Raw genomic sequence first — 17,194 nt, 5'->3', positions numbered from 1 at the left:
AACTTGATTTCAGTTTTGCGATGAAACATTAAGAAAACTCAAGAACCCTTTCAGACAATTTCAAGAAATCTTTTGAATGTTGAAATGAAAATCGTGAAATATTTACCATATCTCACTTGCTTACTTGTATTTACGATTTCTTGTACAGACACAGAAGAGAACCGTGAACAAGACTGCTAGTAAAATCGTAACCCCTATTGTCGTCAAAACCGCGATCCCCTCAGTGGTTTCAACCCACGACTGTGTGTCAGAGATCAAAGCTTCTGATGAAGGATTTACTGACGTCACAGGAAACGTTGCAAAAGTGGGTGTGGTCAAAACGGATGCAGGTGTGCCATCAGATGACTGACGTAGAACATTTAAGATGTTATCTTGCGACATAAAGGGTTTATTCCCCTCTATTCCAGACTGGGTATCAGCTGATAGACTGTTGACAACATAAATGCTGGACTGCGATCTTAACATGAAAAACATTTTCAGTAACATTATTTGCGCAATTCCATTTTGCTTTTTTTCTCCCTTCTTTGGCACATAAATAATAAATCTGCATTTTCGAAACAATCGCAATTCTTTATTGTAAAAATCAAGTAATGTTATTAGAAATATTTATTAGTATCTATTAAAACCATGAAAATTATAATTATTTATCTTCAGATCTATCTTGTCTAAAACTATTAAATATTAGGTGGGGTAAATATTATATCATATAAAAGAATTAAGTGGTAGTTATCAAATTAATATCAAAGTAAAGGTTAGCCCTAAAATATTTGAATGTTTGAGCACTGTCAGTGTTAATAATGATATTTACGTTTCCGCCAAAAGTCGACGTCTAGCTGTCGTCGTCGTCCCAGTTATTCTCCATACACCGACCCTTGTATTGGCGGGAAACAAATTTTGAAGAGCAGCGAGAAGTAAGTGCCTGTTTTGGAATATAATCATTAGAAACAGCGTTTTATATTGTTTAACATTAGTGATACATGTATATATTTTTTTTCATTGTAAATCTAAACTTCATAACTAGGTACATACTTTGTTCTTCTATTCACTTACTTTTGTGATTCAACGGTTGTTTTAGAAATGCTGTGTGTTAGAATAACCATATGTGATCTGGGGGTCATTGTATCTACCCGAAACAAAGCAGAAGTGGCCGTCACATTGTTATTAGAAGTCTGGATTCGTACAGACATGGAAAAGAAATATCGTGTTTCTGCAAACAACTTAGTGTGATCCTTGACGTATAAATTTCCGTTTGTGGCCCCCACATCAAACACGGTGCCACCACCAATCAACTTAAATCTAATGCTGTCAGTTGCACCAACCGTGTATCCAAAATCTGTTGCTTTAATGGTTACTATGACGTCACCATTTTGTGCGGTAATGGGACATTCTAGTGAATAAAAGGGAGAGTCGCTATTCGCTGAGGCAGAGCGTGGATTATCATAAACATCAATCAAGTCGATAACAACATTCACTGTTCCAGTGAGAGAAGGTGTCCCTTGGTCTTTAGCGTAAACTACGAACGCTATTCTAGGTGAAGATTCGTAATCCGGAGAGATTGAGAGTGTCAAATGTCCAGTGGATGTGATGCTCAATGCTGACAAGGCAGTTGTGTCAGATGGATCTATCTCGTATGTAAGCTGACCATTGAGTCCGCTGTCAGCATCTGTTGCAGGCACCTGTCCGATAGTTAACCCAACTGGGGAATTCTCAACGACATTAGTGAAAGTAATTGTTGTGGATTGAAAAAGTGGTGTGTTGTCATTAAGATCATTTACTGTCACGTGTACATTTTTGTTGTAAACGAGTGCAGAGTTAATGGAATCTTGGATTTTTATTGTGAGATAGTAACTGCTTCGCTCCTCGTGATCCAAAGCACGTGCTACTTTAACAACTCCATTATTTAGCCCTATTTTAAGGTTATTATTGTAGTTGCCTGATAAAATGGTGTAAATGATGGTTGTTCCAGGATTATGTATCGGGTCAGGAAGTACTGTTCCTATTGATGTATCCATAGGAACGTTTTCGTCTACAGTAAAAGAAAAATCACTGATAGTTGGCGAGGTAGGTGGATCAATTCGTACTGCCAGAGAAGTAGAGGATGTTCTTTTTGGAACTCCTCTATCAATAGCATGAATTACCAGAGAGTATGTATCAGGAGACGAAACAAGTGACGTTAATGTCGTAACACGCCCGGTGTCTTTGTTCAAATAGAACGTGTCAGATACGTCACCACTGACAATAAAATATTCAACCACAGCATTGTCTGCCAAGTCGGTGTCATTACCATTAATTGATATCAGGTATGTTCCAACTGGATCAGCTCGTCCAAGAGTTACAGAATATGGTTCTCCAATAAAATACGGCGAATTGTCGTTAGCATCAACAACTTCGATGCTTAATGTTAAACTTCCTGTTTTTGCTGGACTCCCAGCATCAACAGCTATGATAACAAGACTATAGAGATTTACTGTTTCGCGATCAAGAAGATTCCGCAGAAGAACCTTTCCATTGTTTGGATCAACAGAGAAGCGCAGGTCATTATTTCCAGACAGAATAGAGTACGTAAGTCGAGCATTTGCCCCAGAGTCAGCGTCTGTTGCATACACAGAATATACAGCACTACTGATGTTAAGAATTTCATTTACTTTGATACTAACGACAGCTGGACTGAAAATAGGTGAATTGTCATTAATGTCTATTACAGTTATATCAACTTCTGCTTTGCTAGTCAAGGAGGGAGTGCCACCATCGGCGGCCTGAACGATGAGCGCATAATAACTTCTGAGAGGCGCATTTAACACTGAGTTGACCTGAAGTTGTCCAGTGGATGGGTCAATGGCAAAATCAGCGCTGTTTTCGCCAGATATAATCGAGAAACTGAGTACAGAATTTGCCCCAGTATCTTTATCGGAAGCTGTTAGGACTCCTACAATAGTATTGATCGAACTTGTTTCCGAGATTGTGAAAGAATACTTCGGAACAGAAAATATCGGTTTGTTATCATTGATATCACTTAGCGTCACCGTGACAGTGATCAAATCTCGCAGTGTTGTCTGCTGAATGTTTACTGCGCTAATTGTTACGTCATAGCTCGCAGTGGTATCTCTGTCCAGAATTCCAATCACACTCAATTCCCCAGTATTTTCATTTACTGCGAACTTTCCTTCCGAATTTCCAGCAGTAATGGTGTAAGCCAGGTCTTTGTTCTCTAGTGCACCGCCAATTGTTGCATCGGAATCGAACACAGTTGTTCCAACAACTGTATTTTCTGGAATGGTAGTGGTCTGAACGTTAGAAGCAAATCGCGGTTGTGGATATACTGGTGTGATTTCTATGTCGACCGTGGCAGTGGAGGATCGACTGGGGATGCCTTTATCCTTGCCTTCAATAAGTAAAACATATTTATTGATAGTTTCGTAGTCTAAAACTGAATTAACTTCGATAACGTCTCCAGTTATCCTGAAAGCGTTAACCGTGTTTCCTGCCACTATCGATAATGTCACATCACTGTTTACGCTACTGTCTGCGTCTGTACATGTGACCTTTAACACTGACCCACCAACTGGATAGTTCTCGATCACCTGTGTGCTATACACATTTTGTGAGAAAGTTGGATCATTATCGTTTACGTCTGTAATAGTCAAAGCAAGAACGGCGTCTTTGACTTCTCCCTGGCCATTGTTGGCGGAAATCGTTAAGGAATATGTTGGGGTTGTTTCCCTATCAAGAAACTTGGTCAGAAAAATGTTTCCAGATTGAGGGTCTATCGCGAAAGAGTTGTCATTCCCCAATGTGATAGCGTAAGTGATTTGTGACCCCACGTCCAGATCTTGAGCAGTGACAGAAAATACAAGCGTCCCAAGAGCAGTGTTCTCAGAAAGAGAATGAGAGTAAGCTCCCCCTGTTGTCAAAAACTCTGTCTGAAACTCGTTAAAATTTGTTACTTGTAACAACACAATTGTTGTTCCTGTTAGTTGAGGCGTCCCGCTATCTGTTGCTGTCACTGTTAACATGTAAACTGTCGTCGTCTCGGCATCCAGAGCTGCCTTCAGCTTCAACTTACCACTGGTATCAATTTCAAACTTACTTTCAGCGTTTCCACTGACAATAGCGTATGTTACAGCACTGTTGGGACCAGCTTCGTCGTTGTCTATTGCCACTAAGTCCTGAATCAGGGTTCCAACACCGATATTTTCAACTACCGATGTTTCGTAAAATGAAGAGCCAAATTTCGGAGCATTATCATTATTGTCTAATACTGTAATTGTAAGAGTGCTGTCAGCTGTTTTTGATAAATTAATATCAGTGATTCTGATGCTTAGAGTATACAAAGAAGTGGTTTCCCTGTCTAAAGCAGAAAATATAAATACATTCCCTGTGTAAGAATTTATCTTGAATTTATTATCCGCATTACCACTTATTATTGAAAATGACTTAAAACCGGAAGCAGAGCTCCCCAAGACATCAAATACAGAAGCACCCAGCGGAGAGGTTTCATCAATGGACACAGTGCCAGGCATGTTTGTGAACAGTGGATCTGACTGCAAGGTTATATGAAGAAACACAGTGGTCGAAAGGGGCGTCACGGCGGAATCAGATGCTACAATTGTTAGTTGATAATTAACATCACTTGGCAATTTGTTGTAGACCACACGGCCGTCTGTTTCAACACGAAAATCCGTGTTCGTATTCCCTGCAGTTATAGAATAAACAATAGCACCATTCGGTCCTGGTGCATCATGGTCTGAACATACCATTGTGTATATATTTGACCCGATTGTAAATGGTGGACTTCCGGTTACCTCGGCACTTATTGCACAATCTGGAGGGTATTCGTTTACATCCTGAACAGATACGGTCATGGTGGCTGTACCCGTTTTCCTATTTACTTTAGCTTGGTCAACAGCCACAAGTACGAGTTCATAGGTAGATAGGGCCTCACGGTCAAGAGGTCGAATTGGAACAATTTCTTTGGTGGTGCTTTTGATGGCAAAGGCATCAGTGTGAGTTGTCAGTGAGTAAACTATCGATCCGTCAACACCAGCGTCGTTATCAGTAGCAGCAGGGAAAGTCATAGCCACACCTGGAAAATGATATAGTTAAAACTCGTTGTGAAATTTCATATTCATTGGTAGTAAAGTAGCTGCAGGCCATTTAACACATTTAAGACAGTGCTAATAATAAATTAACGTGTCTTCTGCAATTTCATAAAAACATACATGAAACATTTTACAAGATTGAGTTTAATGTCATGTTTATTAAAGCATAATAAAGTATTGTAATTCACAACAAACCTGTTACTGAGTTTTCTTGCACTGTTCCCGTAATAGGTCCTGTAAATGTAGGCGTGAACTCATTTATACTGGAGATTGTGATGTAAACGTTCACAGTGGAAGACAATGCTGTGGGCGTGCCACTATCTGTCGCTTTCACAACAAGGCTACAGACAACAGCTGCCTCGTAGTCTAAAGCAGAGGTTGCGGAGATCACACCGGTTGTGGCTCCAATAGCTAAGGAGCACCCAGCTCCCGCGTTTCCACCTGTTTGGCATTAATTAGTAATTATAAAAAAGTATTTTCTGCCAACATTTTAATTTTGTAAACGAATTATTGAATTCTAGTATGTAATCAATATGCATAAAAGTAAATAAATACAAAAATGATAACCACGCGTTCTGAAACGCAAAAGAATAGGACCAATTTGACAGAATTTGATAAAAGAAATATTCATGTTCATGAAACCAGATGACCATTGAAATTGTTAACAACCAAAACCAGTAAAGCTGACAAACTATACGAGTGTTAAAGATACTCATTCAAAATGATAAATGTTTGGCCATGGATGGTGAATTGCATAATCCAGTTTGCATATAAAATGGGTAATACTTCTGCGCTTTGAATTTTTGCGATTTCATTCTGCAACAGTGAAAGATTTTGGGGAATTTTCATTTTTAAATATACCTCATTTGCAAAGTGAACTTATTTTTTCTTGCCATTCATTCTGCATCATAAATAATTGGATACTAAATAGAAAGTCAGTTATTGTGAGATTTGTATTCATCCAAAATTATTTAAAAATAGTATTTTATACATTTATGCAGATAAAATCGTTAAACTCGTTTGAAAGGGGTTTTTTGGTCTCTCGCATAAAATATGAATTTCTGTCAAATATCAACCCATGTTGACTTTACTACATAAATAGGCTACCCGTACTTGTTATTGCATAACTGATTTGTCCATTAGTACCCAGATCCGGATCTTGCGCAGTCACAGTTATGATTCCGGTGTTTATAGCTGTGTTTTCAGGAACTGTTACATGGTACGTGCTCTGGTAAAACACAAAAATGTCTTAAATACAGTATAGGTTTATGTCATGCGTTAATATAAATTTACCTTTAATATTTGCATGTTGTTTCAAATGTACATGTATCTGAGTTACAGTGATGAGACCAAAAGTTCTGCTTTGATCTAGATTGAGTTGATCATTCTTGTCGCGGAATCGAATCTCACTCAAGGACATGGAGACAGGTTCGTATAAACCAAGGTCCCGTGTCACAGGAGATTGTACATCTTTGGCAATTGATGGCGTCCCCATATGCATGAAGTATTCTCGAGAGGACATATAGCAAACCATTTCCAACCAGCCAACCAAATTTCTTACCAAATTTCTTACAATATTAAGAAGTTGCACTTTAAAGAATATCGTAACATATTTTTAGTAGAACACCATTTTTGATTTGAGTATTTTTACCTGGGAGAAAGTTGGACTGTTGTCGTTAATGTCCGTCACTGTGACAGCTACCGTTCCCAGGATTTTAGACGCTATCTGATTGGATGAATGAGCAGAAACACTTATGACGTAATTATCTAGGACCTCCCTGTCAACTCCATCTCTTGCAAGGTAAATTCTACCTAAAGAGTAAAAGGGAGAAACTGTACGTGACTTAAACAAAAGTTTTGCATTGCCCATAATTTCACTCTTCAATATTAAACTTGGTAAAAGTGTGTATGAAAAATTACCAGACTTCGATTCTATTCCAAATAGAGAATTTACGTCCTCGATTTTGTATGTTACTTCAGCATCAAAAGTTCCGGCTAGGTCTGCATCAGTGGCACTTATCATCTGTACAAATGTCCCCGCAGCAGAATTCTCAGGCAAAGCTAAATATAAACCAACAGACCTCAGAGCCCGCATTACACGAGCAAGGGATAAATAAATTGTATATTATCTGTGTACTAAATATTTATAATTTTTCTTCATTCATTTAGCAAAACAAAGAAGACAAAAGTAAACTGTGTAAAATTGTGCCCAAATAGAATTACTTGCAGTGTAGGCTCCATTAGTAGGAGTTTCCCACAGTGGAACATTGTCGTCGATACCCGTGATGTAAACATCGATCGTCACTGTGGTTGTAAGCGCAGGCGCAGGTCCGGCATCAGCAACTTCCGTTATCAATCTGTATTGAATGGCCTCTGTGTCGGCATCTATCTGACTCTTCAGTTTTAACAGTTGTCCAACAATTTTAAATTTATCAAGAGCATTCCCTGTAGATTTTAATAAATACATTAATAATATAAATAATTAACTTCAAAAATCTTCAAAATTTCAATATTCCTAAACATGGTTTTAAATTATAGGCCTTTAATACTTAGCAAATATTGTATAAAGTTTCATACCAATCACACCATTTACCTATGGTGTGATTTTCATGACATATAGATTTTAAACTTAAATCTCCTATTGAGGCCTCGTTCGGAAGCTGTGAGAAGAATTATTTCTTTTCCTGTTATATACATCATTCTAGTTTTTTTCCTTAAGGATTTTTAAGTGAAACCACCCTGTTTTAATTAATATTTTTTCCAGTTATCTCCATTTGGCAAGATAAACGTGTTTTTTTTCACCTTAAGAAATATTTCGAGATAAGTTTGCTTTAAATAATCTAGCCTTCTGGAGAGGATGAAAATGTGAAGCTTAATACTCTGGATCATACTAACATCTACATGTATTATATGCTCAGATTAAAACTTGACTAGATTTAGAAAATCTCATGCGACCCTTTGGTTCTGTTAAGCCTAAAACAGACTATACGTGGAGTACCTGCAGTAATGGTGTAGGTCAGCGCACCAGCGTCTACGTCACTACAGCTAATGTCCTGGAGCTGACTGTCAACAGCAGTGGATTCCGTTAATGTAAGAGCGAAGTAACTGGCTGAACACACCTACAACAGAACACCATCTACATTGTAGTACGGTAAAACACGCGCCTTTACCGAAGGACCAGGGACGAACGATTTTGATTCGTTATAAACGTTATTCATTAAACATTATAAGTTTATAATGCATTTATAAAACTAAAGGAAATAAAAAAATCGCTTTGTTGTTTCCAAGAATTCATTATAAGTGTGTTTGCGGTAAGCGTGTTTATTGTAATCAACATGTCACGAAGCACAAAAGGATAGATGACCATTCTTGTTGATCAACTGGAATTGCGTCGTAGAGGGGTAGACATTTCTTAATTTTATCTTTATTAACTCTCAAAGTCGGTAAAGCATGCGAAACATCGAGAGGAAATGGCACTATAGTAAAACAATTTATTGGCATTTTGGCATTTTTAATTCTTGGCATTCTTTGATGCCAAATAATTCCTATATAAGAATAGAACTTAATTTCATACTCACAGGTGCTTTGTCATTGGCGTTAAGAACATTGACAGTCAACGTGGCAGTTGACATTTTCTGAGGTGAAATTCCTTGATCCACCACCTGTACTGTTATCGTATGTGTCTGGGCAACCTCGAAATCGAGCGGTTCTTTGAGATACATTGAAGCCGTGCTGGGGTTAATTGAAAATTTAGATGAATCAGCTGATGCTGTTTGAATGAAATGCAAAGAAAATGTATTAGTTTAAAGAATATATTGACTGTGAATTAGAATTGCAAAGAAATTGATAACTATTGTTGACACTAATACTTTTGATCTTTCCTGGATAAATTATTAACATACTTATACGTTGATTAAACTTACTTATACGTTGATTATTTAAGTAGATATCCGTTGATTGTGAATATTAATTATTGCATATTACATTTTCAGATGGCATTTCTTGATTCCCAGATACTTGTAACAGCATTAAACATGAGGCCCATGGGCTATAAGGCTCCATAATGCTTTTTTAAAATTGACAAAAGCCCTATCAACACGGACTGTTATTCAAAATTTATAACTTCCTAGGAAACATTTTCAGCCAAAACCAGACTTTTTTTATTTAACAATTGTTTCTCCATTTAATAACTTGTCTAAATATAAGTCTTCTATTTATGGATAATACTGCCGAAACGGTGCTCTCAAATTTACTAGCAGTTAGAAAGCTTTATTAGTGTATTCAAAATTCGGCATAAACATGGGTCAGAAGACTATTTGGTAAAGCGTATAAGGGCTTTGAGTCATTCTGTTTCTATCTAAATCATATTTTTTTGGAATTTATATATATTAGCACACAAAAGGCCTCAAAATATATTCCCGCTAAATAAATCAGCATGAAGGAATCAGTGAACCTTGAATGGACGATACAGTTGTCTGCGCATTGGCTGAGTCTATTTTGTCAGTATCCTGGACAGTCAGCTGATAGAGAAGGGTCCCAACTGACATACTTTCGCTCACGTCAACAGATGGCGTTGTTTGATGGAATGTCGGAGTCATCTCGTTAACTGACGAGATTTCAATATCTATTGTGACGTCACTCGAGAGTTGTGGAGTACCTCCGTCCGTTGCACGCACTACTAGCTACAAAACAGTCATCAATTTATTGCCAACTATTGTATAAAATCATGCTATAAAATTATTAGTTGAATATGAAAAAACTATATGTGCATATTTAATGAACGTTATGTTATCCACACTTGTATTCAAATGTTCGTCTATAATCTAAGAGCAAATAATTATTATAGAAAACCACAGCTTACATCTCTTGATTGATTGAGAAACACTCACTTGAAATGCTGCACTTGAAGAAGATTCAAAATCTATTATTCCATCAGTCACCAGTCTGACGTCACAATTTCCCGCATTATTCTGCACATCAAAAGCCCCCGCTGCATTCCCAGAAACAATGGAATAGGTCAAAGTTCCGCTGGCTCCACTATCCGCATCGGTACATGTGAGTGTAGTCAATACGGATGTGGCTTTTTGGTCCTCAGATATGCTGAGAAAGACATAGCTGTTTGTACATTTCTGAAGAGAGAAAAATTATCGATCATATCAAAGTTCTTGTAGCCATTGTATAAATAGAAACCATTCATGTAAAATTTTATATATGTAAATATTGAAAATGCATCATGTTTTCAATAACATATTCCTCGACAATAGATATATCGTTTAATATATGATAAAGTCAGCTCCTTCCATACTTTGCAATGTTTTATGAAAATCATAGGTGTTCTTACATATACGTCAAGACATAAAATTACTTGATAAATATTTTCTGAGTGAAAAAAAATATTTTGAATTGTAAATGAGCATTATTTTTTTTCTCAGTAGAGAATTGAGTCTGCAGATCGTACTGGTGTATTGTCATTTATGTCCTGCACTGTCACCAGAATGTTTGAGGTTGCCTGTTGCTGTGGTAACAACCCCTGATCCGTGACGACAATGGTGAGGTTATGTGATTGCGTCACTTCATAATCCAGACTCTTTCTTAGATAGAGTCCCGCCATGTCTCCTATAAAGAACTTGTCGGCCCCTGTTCCGCCTGAAGATGAAAAAGAAAGAAAATATACTTAAAAAATAAAGATGAATTTCCTTTGTTGCAACCATGTATTCTAGATTACTCAAAAGTTAGAAGTTTTGTCAGGTGGTGGTATTCTTATACCCAATGGCATTTTTTACCGCAGTGTCAAACAGTGTTGTATGCTGTATATTTTCAATCAAATCAGCGTTAGCTTTGGAACGGTTAAATTCACTTGGTTTAACTGGTGCCTATTTTTTTTTTTTTTTTTACTATCAAGAGATTGATAATAAAATCGATTGCATTTGTTTTACAATGGCCTGTTTCATTAACTTACCTTTTTTGTATTACTTGTTTTTTAATAGTAATTTTACAATTTGTCATTAAGGTTTGTAGTTGTATGCAACTTGTTCCTTGTTCGTGACTATCTACTTAAAACTCTTTGCCATTACCTGTTTCACTTTACACTGTAAAGCATCGTTTTCCATAAAATTTAAACGTTGTAATTTGTACATTTTTAGCATTTCCTGTTACGTTTATAAATTGCTTCTTTTCATCTGTACTTTTCGTACTTGTATTTTTCTTTTTATTACCTGTAATAGTTATTTTGTACCTCTTTGAAGTTACCAGCTGTTATGATTTGTATTTTTCTTGTTATTATCTGTTATACTTATTTTGTATCGTTTTGACGTTACCTCTGATAGTAATAATTTGTATCTTTTTGTTTTAACTTGTTATAGTTATTTCGCATTTGTAAGAAGTTACCAACTGTTCCAACTTGTATTTTTCTTGTTATTACCTTTTGTGATAGTTATTTCGTATCTTTAAGACGTTACCTTTTTTTTTCATTTTTTTATTTTTATTTAGTATTTTTTTTTTTTTTTTTTTTTTTTTTTTTTTTGTAATATCCTTTAAAGTTATAATTTGTATCTTGTTATGTTATAGTACGGAAGCCCAATAGTGCAAACCAAAAATAAATAAAGAAAAAACGAAATTATTAAATAAAGAAAAACGAAATTATTGAATAAAGAAAAACGAAATTATTAAATAAAGAAAACGAAATTATTAAATAAAAAACTGAAACTAAAATACGGAATTTATAGATGTGCATGGTAAGGGCCTGAACCCATGAATCATTCCATAAAGCACACGTGTTCTATGACCTGATTTTGTTTCGACATTAAAACAAGTGTGATATTTGCATTTACACTCAGCTATTCCCGTATCGATAACATAACCAGTTGGAGTAGACAATCATAATAGATGAATAGGGGAGAATTTTACCATTGGTTATCCAATATGCTTAGATCTATGTTTTTATCTTACATTAACATGATTAATGTGAACTTAATTTGACCAGTCTGACGAATTGGCCAGTGATGACAAGTTTACGTTAGTATTAGCTTTCTTAAACCCTCAACTCAGAAGGTCTAATTATTAGCAAACAATGAATCTGGACATGAAACATCAAAGAGATTATGCTAATAAATTGCACAAATATTTAAGATATACATGTCTGTTAAGATTCCGTTGTTTACAATTGCTGAACCTTATAACATTTAGGAAATTCCCATGGTTATACATCTTTTTTTCAATTATAGCACAGTACAAAAAATGCTGTAAAATGATACGTTACCGATCGGAACCCATTATAATTTATTGTTTAAAGAGAGCAAGTGCAAAAATTAAACAAGACAAAATTGTTACAAAAAGTATATTTTAATGATTGCTTATTTTATTAAAAATTAAGCAAAACACCTCTAATTTCTTGCACAGGCGCTCCCCATGTAATTCTGTAAATGACGAATGATAAGAATATATATATATATATATATATATATATATATATATATATATATATATATATATATATATATATATATATAGGTCTACCCCTCAATACTATAAAATCAACCTTGTTGATTTTATAGTATTGAGGGGTAGACCTATATATATATATATATATATTCTTATCATTCGTCCTTTACAGAATTACATGGGGAGCGCCTGTGATTTCTTGGTCATTTATCAAAGCATAATTATAAGTGATGCACCAAGTATTAGCTTTCCTAAAAAGCTTGTCTGACTTGAGCAAATTTATTTTTACGCGAAAAAGCCCAAATGAAATGACGTAAGCTGCATATTTCCAGTTTTGTCAGTGAATGTTCCGTGGTCTTATTGTTTTGTACGATTTGGACGTTACCTGTTATATAGTTGTAATTTGCATCATTTTATTATTACCTGTTATAGTTATTTTGTAGCCCTGTACCTCGTCATTTCCGTTGATAAGGAGGATGTCGTCATCTGTGACAGCGATACCTAACATCATCACGTTCGTTGCCTGATTTTCAGGGACCGTAACTGTGTATGGCACACCCGTAAACACAGGAACATTGTCATTGGCTGATAATACCTCAATGTTTATTGTGACGTCACTTGTTAATGACGGGGACCCTCCATCAGCAACTCGAATGCCCAACTTAAATAAAATGAAATTTGAAAACTTTTCTTCTGTTAGATGTCGCTAAATGAAACAAATTTACTTGGTATCAAATTATTAATTTAATGATTAGAAAATTATGTTACCGAGTATGATCGAGTTCCAAAATCAAAGTCTGGCTGCGTTACAGTTTTCAAATCACAGGAAGTACCAAGCTCCCAAGCAGCCTCTCCGTTTCCAGAAATGATAGAGCATGTTAGAGTGCCGTCTGCTCCGGTATCCGTGTCAACACATCCTAAACTTACCACAGTGGTAGCAGGCGTCACTGTTTCCGAAATCGTCACCAGTCGGGTGGTTGGGTTACAGTCTGGTGCAGTATTGGCACCTGTATTGAATCAATGTGACATTTGATGGATGGCTTGGAATTTTAAAACATGCCAGAAATTTTGTGCATGTAATGATCTATCTGATTTTTTTTATTATTTGTTAATTTGTTTTATTTTTGGAAGACTGAGGGAAAAAAAAAGAAAACAACAATCATCAAAATACGTCTTTCAAAATCCCCATTTTGGGTGATATTTCCTTCAAGAATTTAACGTTTACCATTTTTCAGAGTTCTATACCGATACCGAATAATGTAATTACATTTATGTTAGAAATTTTGATAAGGGAAGAAAAAACAAAATTATATAGTTAATGATGCAAAATTTGTTCGTGTCTTTTATTGCAATTTAATGAAGTAATGAAACTGATAGGTTTTTCAAAGAAAATAAAGATAAAAGCCTCTTTTCCATGATTGAAAAAGGCAAATTAAAAAAATCAAGGGACCTGATTCGTAACAGAAGATTATCTATTGAGTAAGTGTTCGTGCATATATAGATTGATTAACCTGTCCATCAGCTTGTTATTTTCCCTTGTGATTTTTTTTTTTAGATAAATAAATTTTCTTACTCTCTTTCTGTTTTAAAGATGTAATACGATACTCTGTACTTACTTTAGCCATATTTGTATTTCTGACACAATTCTGTGCTCGTTAAATTAAAAATTCCACCAGATTATGATTTTATAGAATACTTTACAAAGAAAGCATCAATTCCAGACAGTTAAAAAATCCACGAGATCTACATTTGCACTAAATTTTGAATACCGCAAACGTAAACAAACGGTATATGTAACATTTCTCAGGGCCTTGTATTAAGCATATGGATGAACATTTAATATGTCGAGTGATGGTATCAACTATAATTAAGTAAACTCTTACGTACATTTTATACCTTTGTAATGATATTTAGAATGTAATGATGTAAGGGGGAGGAGAAATCAAATTATAAATGGCAAAATTAAATTAACCTTTAAAAATACTAGATATTTCATTTATAAACCAAGCAAAGTCGATATGGATCCAAATTGATGAAATTTTAACATTAAATCTTGTTTATCGATCATAGATATTTTTTTCCGATAAAAGATTGATATTTGCATGTTTAACCGTTAGGGAAATATTGAAAATATTTTAAATATGAAGTTTAAGAAAAGTCGGAAAATGTACCAGGGTTGTCCGGTAAAATCGTGGACAAAGCGTTTTTCTCGGAAAATAATGGGCGCACTGAGCTGAAATTTTCAGCAAATGCTTATTCATCATATCTAAGTGCATGTTATTTTTTTTTTAATGAAATATAGACAAAAATAAAGATTTTATTATACTTGAATGTGCACAGGGTACGGTCCTACGGCGCACGATTAAAAAACCAGGGTTTCATTAGCGAATACACGAGTATTAGTATTTAATAGATAAGGTTGGGGTAAAAATTAATCTATTTTTAATCCACTTTCTATTATTTCGTCTTTTGTAAAATATCAAGGCATTTGCTCAATTTTTGGCAGTTTCCCGAGCATTTAAAATGGGAAAGTGGTAAACGCAACACAAATATAAAACCATCACTAGATATATTTAGTATACAAGTGAAATGGGAGTTTTCTAAGCGGAAGCTTTTTGATCGGATCCCCGGGTAGAACAAAACATAGGGACAAACTGCCAATAGCAAAAGACGCTATCACTGTAGACTGTCGATATAAGATAGCCTATTTAGTTGAATGGTAGTGAGAGTACTGTCAGAAGTTCCCATGTGTGTGCGAAATTGGTTCCTCGACTGTTTATGGAGGAATAAAGGGAAAATCAAGTTTGTGCATCAATGAAATCCCCGAATTTAAGAGGGGTTTATCTAATTTTTATTTAGCATAGAAGAAACGTAATGCTGCTTTAGACACTTTGACGTTATCATCCGTGCGCCGTAAGGCGATACCAGACATAACATAAAGTCTCATATTTTGTTTATTTGAGCAGATATCTATTTGAAATTTGTATATTGATGAAAAATGTATTAAAAAGTAGTGAAAGTTTTAGAACGCAGTGATGATTATTTTTCAATCTAGAAAACTTGTCCACGATTTTACCGGACAACCCTCGTAAATATAAGAATAAGTACGTTTTTCCGAACATTTTCACTCTGTCGCGATCTCCCAAATGATAATTGAAGTCCCGCCAAGATGAAAAAAAAAAGAATAATTACAAGTGCATAAAATATTGAACAGGGCCTGAATTAAAAAAGGTTTGACATCAAAAAATGATGTTTGCAAAAAGTTTTCTATGAGTTAAAATTTAAATAAATTTGAAGTGAAATAAATAGTGTTTATTGATATATAAAAGAAACTTAGTTACTTACCAACACAGCAAACAAAGACGTGAAGAATAATATGCGTAGCGATATTTATCCATAACACTGTGATCCCCATCCTGATAAATTAATTCCTATGTATCCAAAATTCCCAACCCCATTTAAAATTAATGTATTATTTTTTTTTTAAATAAAAATTGATTCTGATTTGAATTCTAGGGCTAAAAAAGGAATATTGTCGACTTCTCTTTCTTTAATACTTTAACTTACACATATATTTAACCAGTGATTGTATATTTTCTTTATGAAATATTTTTTTTAATATTCTGACTCAAACATAGTTAACGTCTCATACTAGGTAACCAATGGTTACAGTCCCTGTGTTAAATGTACGTAGATCTTCATAGACCGAACATGAATGAAAATATAGCTGTTCACAAAGACATGCCAAAATAATTTATTTTATTTTATTTGATCTGCATTTTTGTATCATTTAAAGGTAAATGACTGAATAGCTTACCTATAGGTTTGTTAATTTCAATGAACCACTGTACTGGGGGAAAGGATTGAACCGTATAGAAAAAAGGGGGATTATTTCACATCACTGATCGAATTAGTTCCCTAAATACTTGTTTTATTATCCTCATCAAATAAGAGTGTATAAAAAAAATATTCTATTTCACCACTCGATACATGAACGTATAAACAGTACATCTTTAAAACAGATTTAAGAAACCTTTTAATAAAATCAAGAATAACAAGATTGTCAATGTAAATGCTGGCTTCAAGGGAAATTCTAGTTTGTCCAAACCATCTCCCTTAACAAAAGATAGAGGACTAAAAGTTTCCAATGAGGATTTAGAATACATTTTTTTAATTTAAAAAAGGGATCTTTTAAGAGAAAGAAGTCTTCGACAAAAACAAGATCCCTTATGAAAAGTATGCGTAGCCAATTTTGTGAGCAAATAATAGATGGACATACCTCAAATTGAATGCATAGATCAAGGTCAAAACCATCAAATTTACAATTTTGATAATTCGTAAAAATAATCAGCTTTTCACATATTCTGATATACCAGTTCTTTAGGGCTAGGATAGGCCGCAGGATGGCTGTTTATATCTAGATGTAAAGAAAATTCTGATACTCTGTTTTAAGGGAATGATCGAATCGGAAACATGGGCTGGCGAAGATGAGATTTAAATTTGTTTGATAGAAAAATTATATTTAAAAATAACACATGAAGAGAGAAAAGGGAAAAGAATTATAACATTTAGATAAACAATAAGATATATAAGAAATTTAAAAAGAAGATGGAATATAGTCTTTGTAAATTATTTTTATAAGCCATTCAACAGTG

At 34.8% G+C, this 17,194-nt stretch overlaps 1 protein-coding gene across 1 annotated transcript; it reads right to left on the bottom strand.

Annotated features, from left to right (window-relative positions):
* Positions 1-1,046: 1,046 nt before the first annotated feature.
* On the bottom strand, positions 1,047-14,164 carry LOC133187999 (protocadherin Fat 4-like). Its single transcript, XM_061323389.1, has 14 exons — positions 14,113-14,164; positions 13,308-13,546; positions 12,963-13,200; positions 10,558-10,745; positions 10,054-10,228; positions 9,896-9,922; positions 9,553-9,774; positions 8,678-8,868; positions 8,098-8,218; positions 7,323-7,544; positions 7,020-7,160; positions 6,751-6,911; positions 6,213-6,327; positions 1,047-5,083 (listed from the first exon to the last, which is right to left on the bottom strand). Exons 1-14 carry the CDS (start codon positions 14,162-14,164, stop codon positions 1,047-1,049), a joined length of 6,129 nt encoding a protein of 2,042 aa, XP_061179373.1.
* Positions 14,165-17,194: the final 3,030 nt, after the last annotated feature.

This window comes from Saccostrea echinata, unplaced genomic scaffold (genome assembly GCF_033153115.1).
Source record: "Saccostrea echinata isolate AGI-Se365-2 ecotype Australia unplaced genomic scaffold, CSIRO_AGI_Sech_v1 ptg000015l, whole genome shotgun sequence".
Lineage (NCBI taxonomy): Eukaryota > Metazoa > Mollusca > Bivalvia > Ostreida > Ostreidae > Saccostrea > Saccostrea echinata.
This window is presented reverse-complemented; position numbering and strand designations above follow the sequence as displayed.

Excerpts from the sequence above, each read along its gene's own strand:
- LOC133187999 (XM_061323389.1), bottom strand. The coding sequence starts at position 14,164 with ATGGCTAAAGTAAGTACAGAGTATCGTATTACATCTTTAAAACAGAAA. Across the intron at positions 13,201-13,307 it reads TTGGAACTCGATCATACTCG|TTGGGCATTCGAGTTGCTGA; the intron begins GTAACATAATTT and ends ATTTTATTTAAG. Across the intron at positions 9,923-10,053 it reads GCAGAATAATGCGGGAAATT|ATTATAGACGAACATTTGAA; the intron begins GTGACGTCAGAC and ends ATTTGCTCTTAG.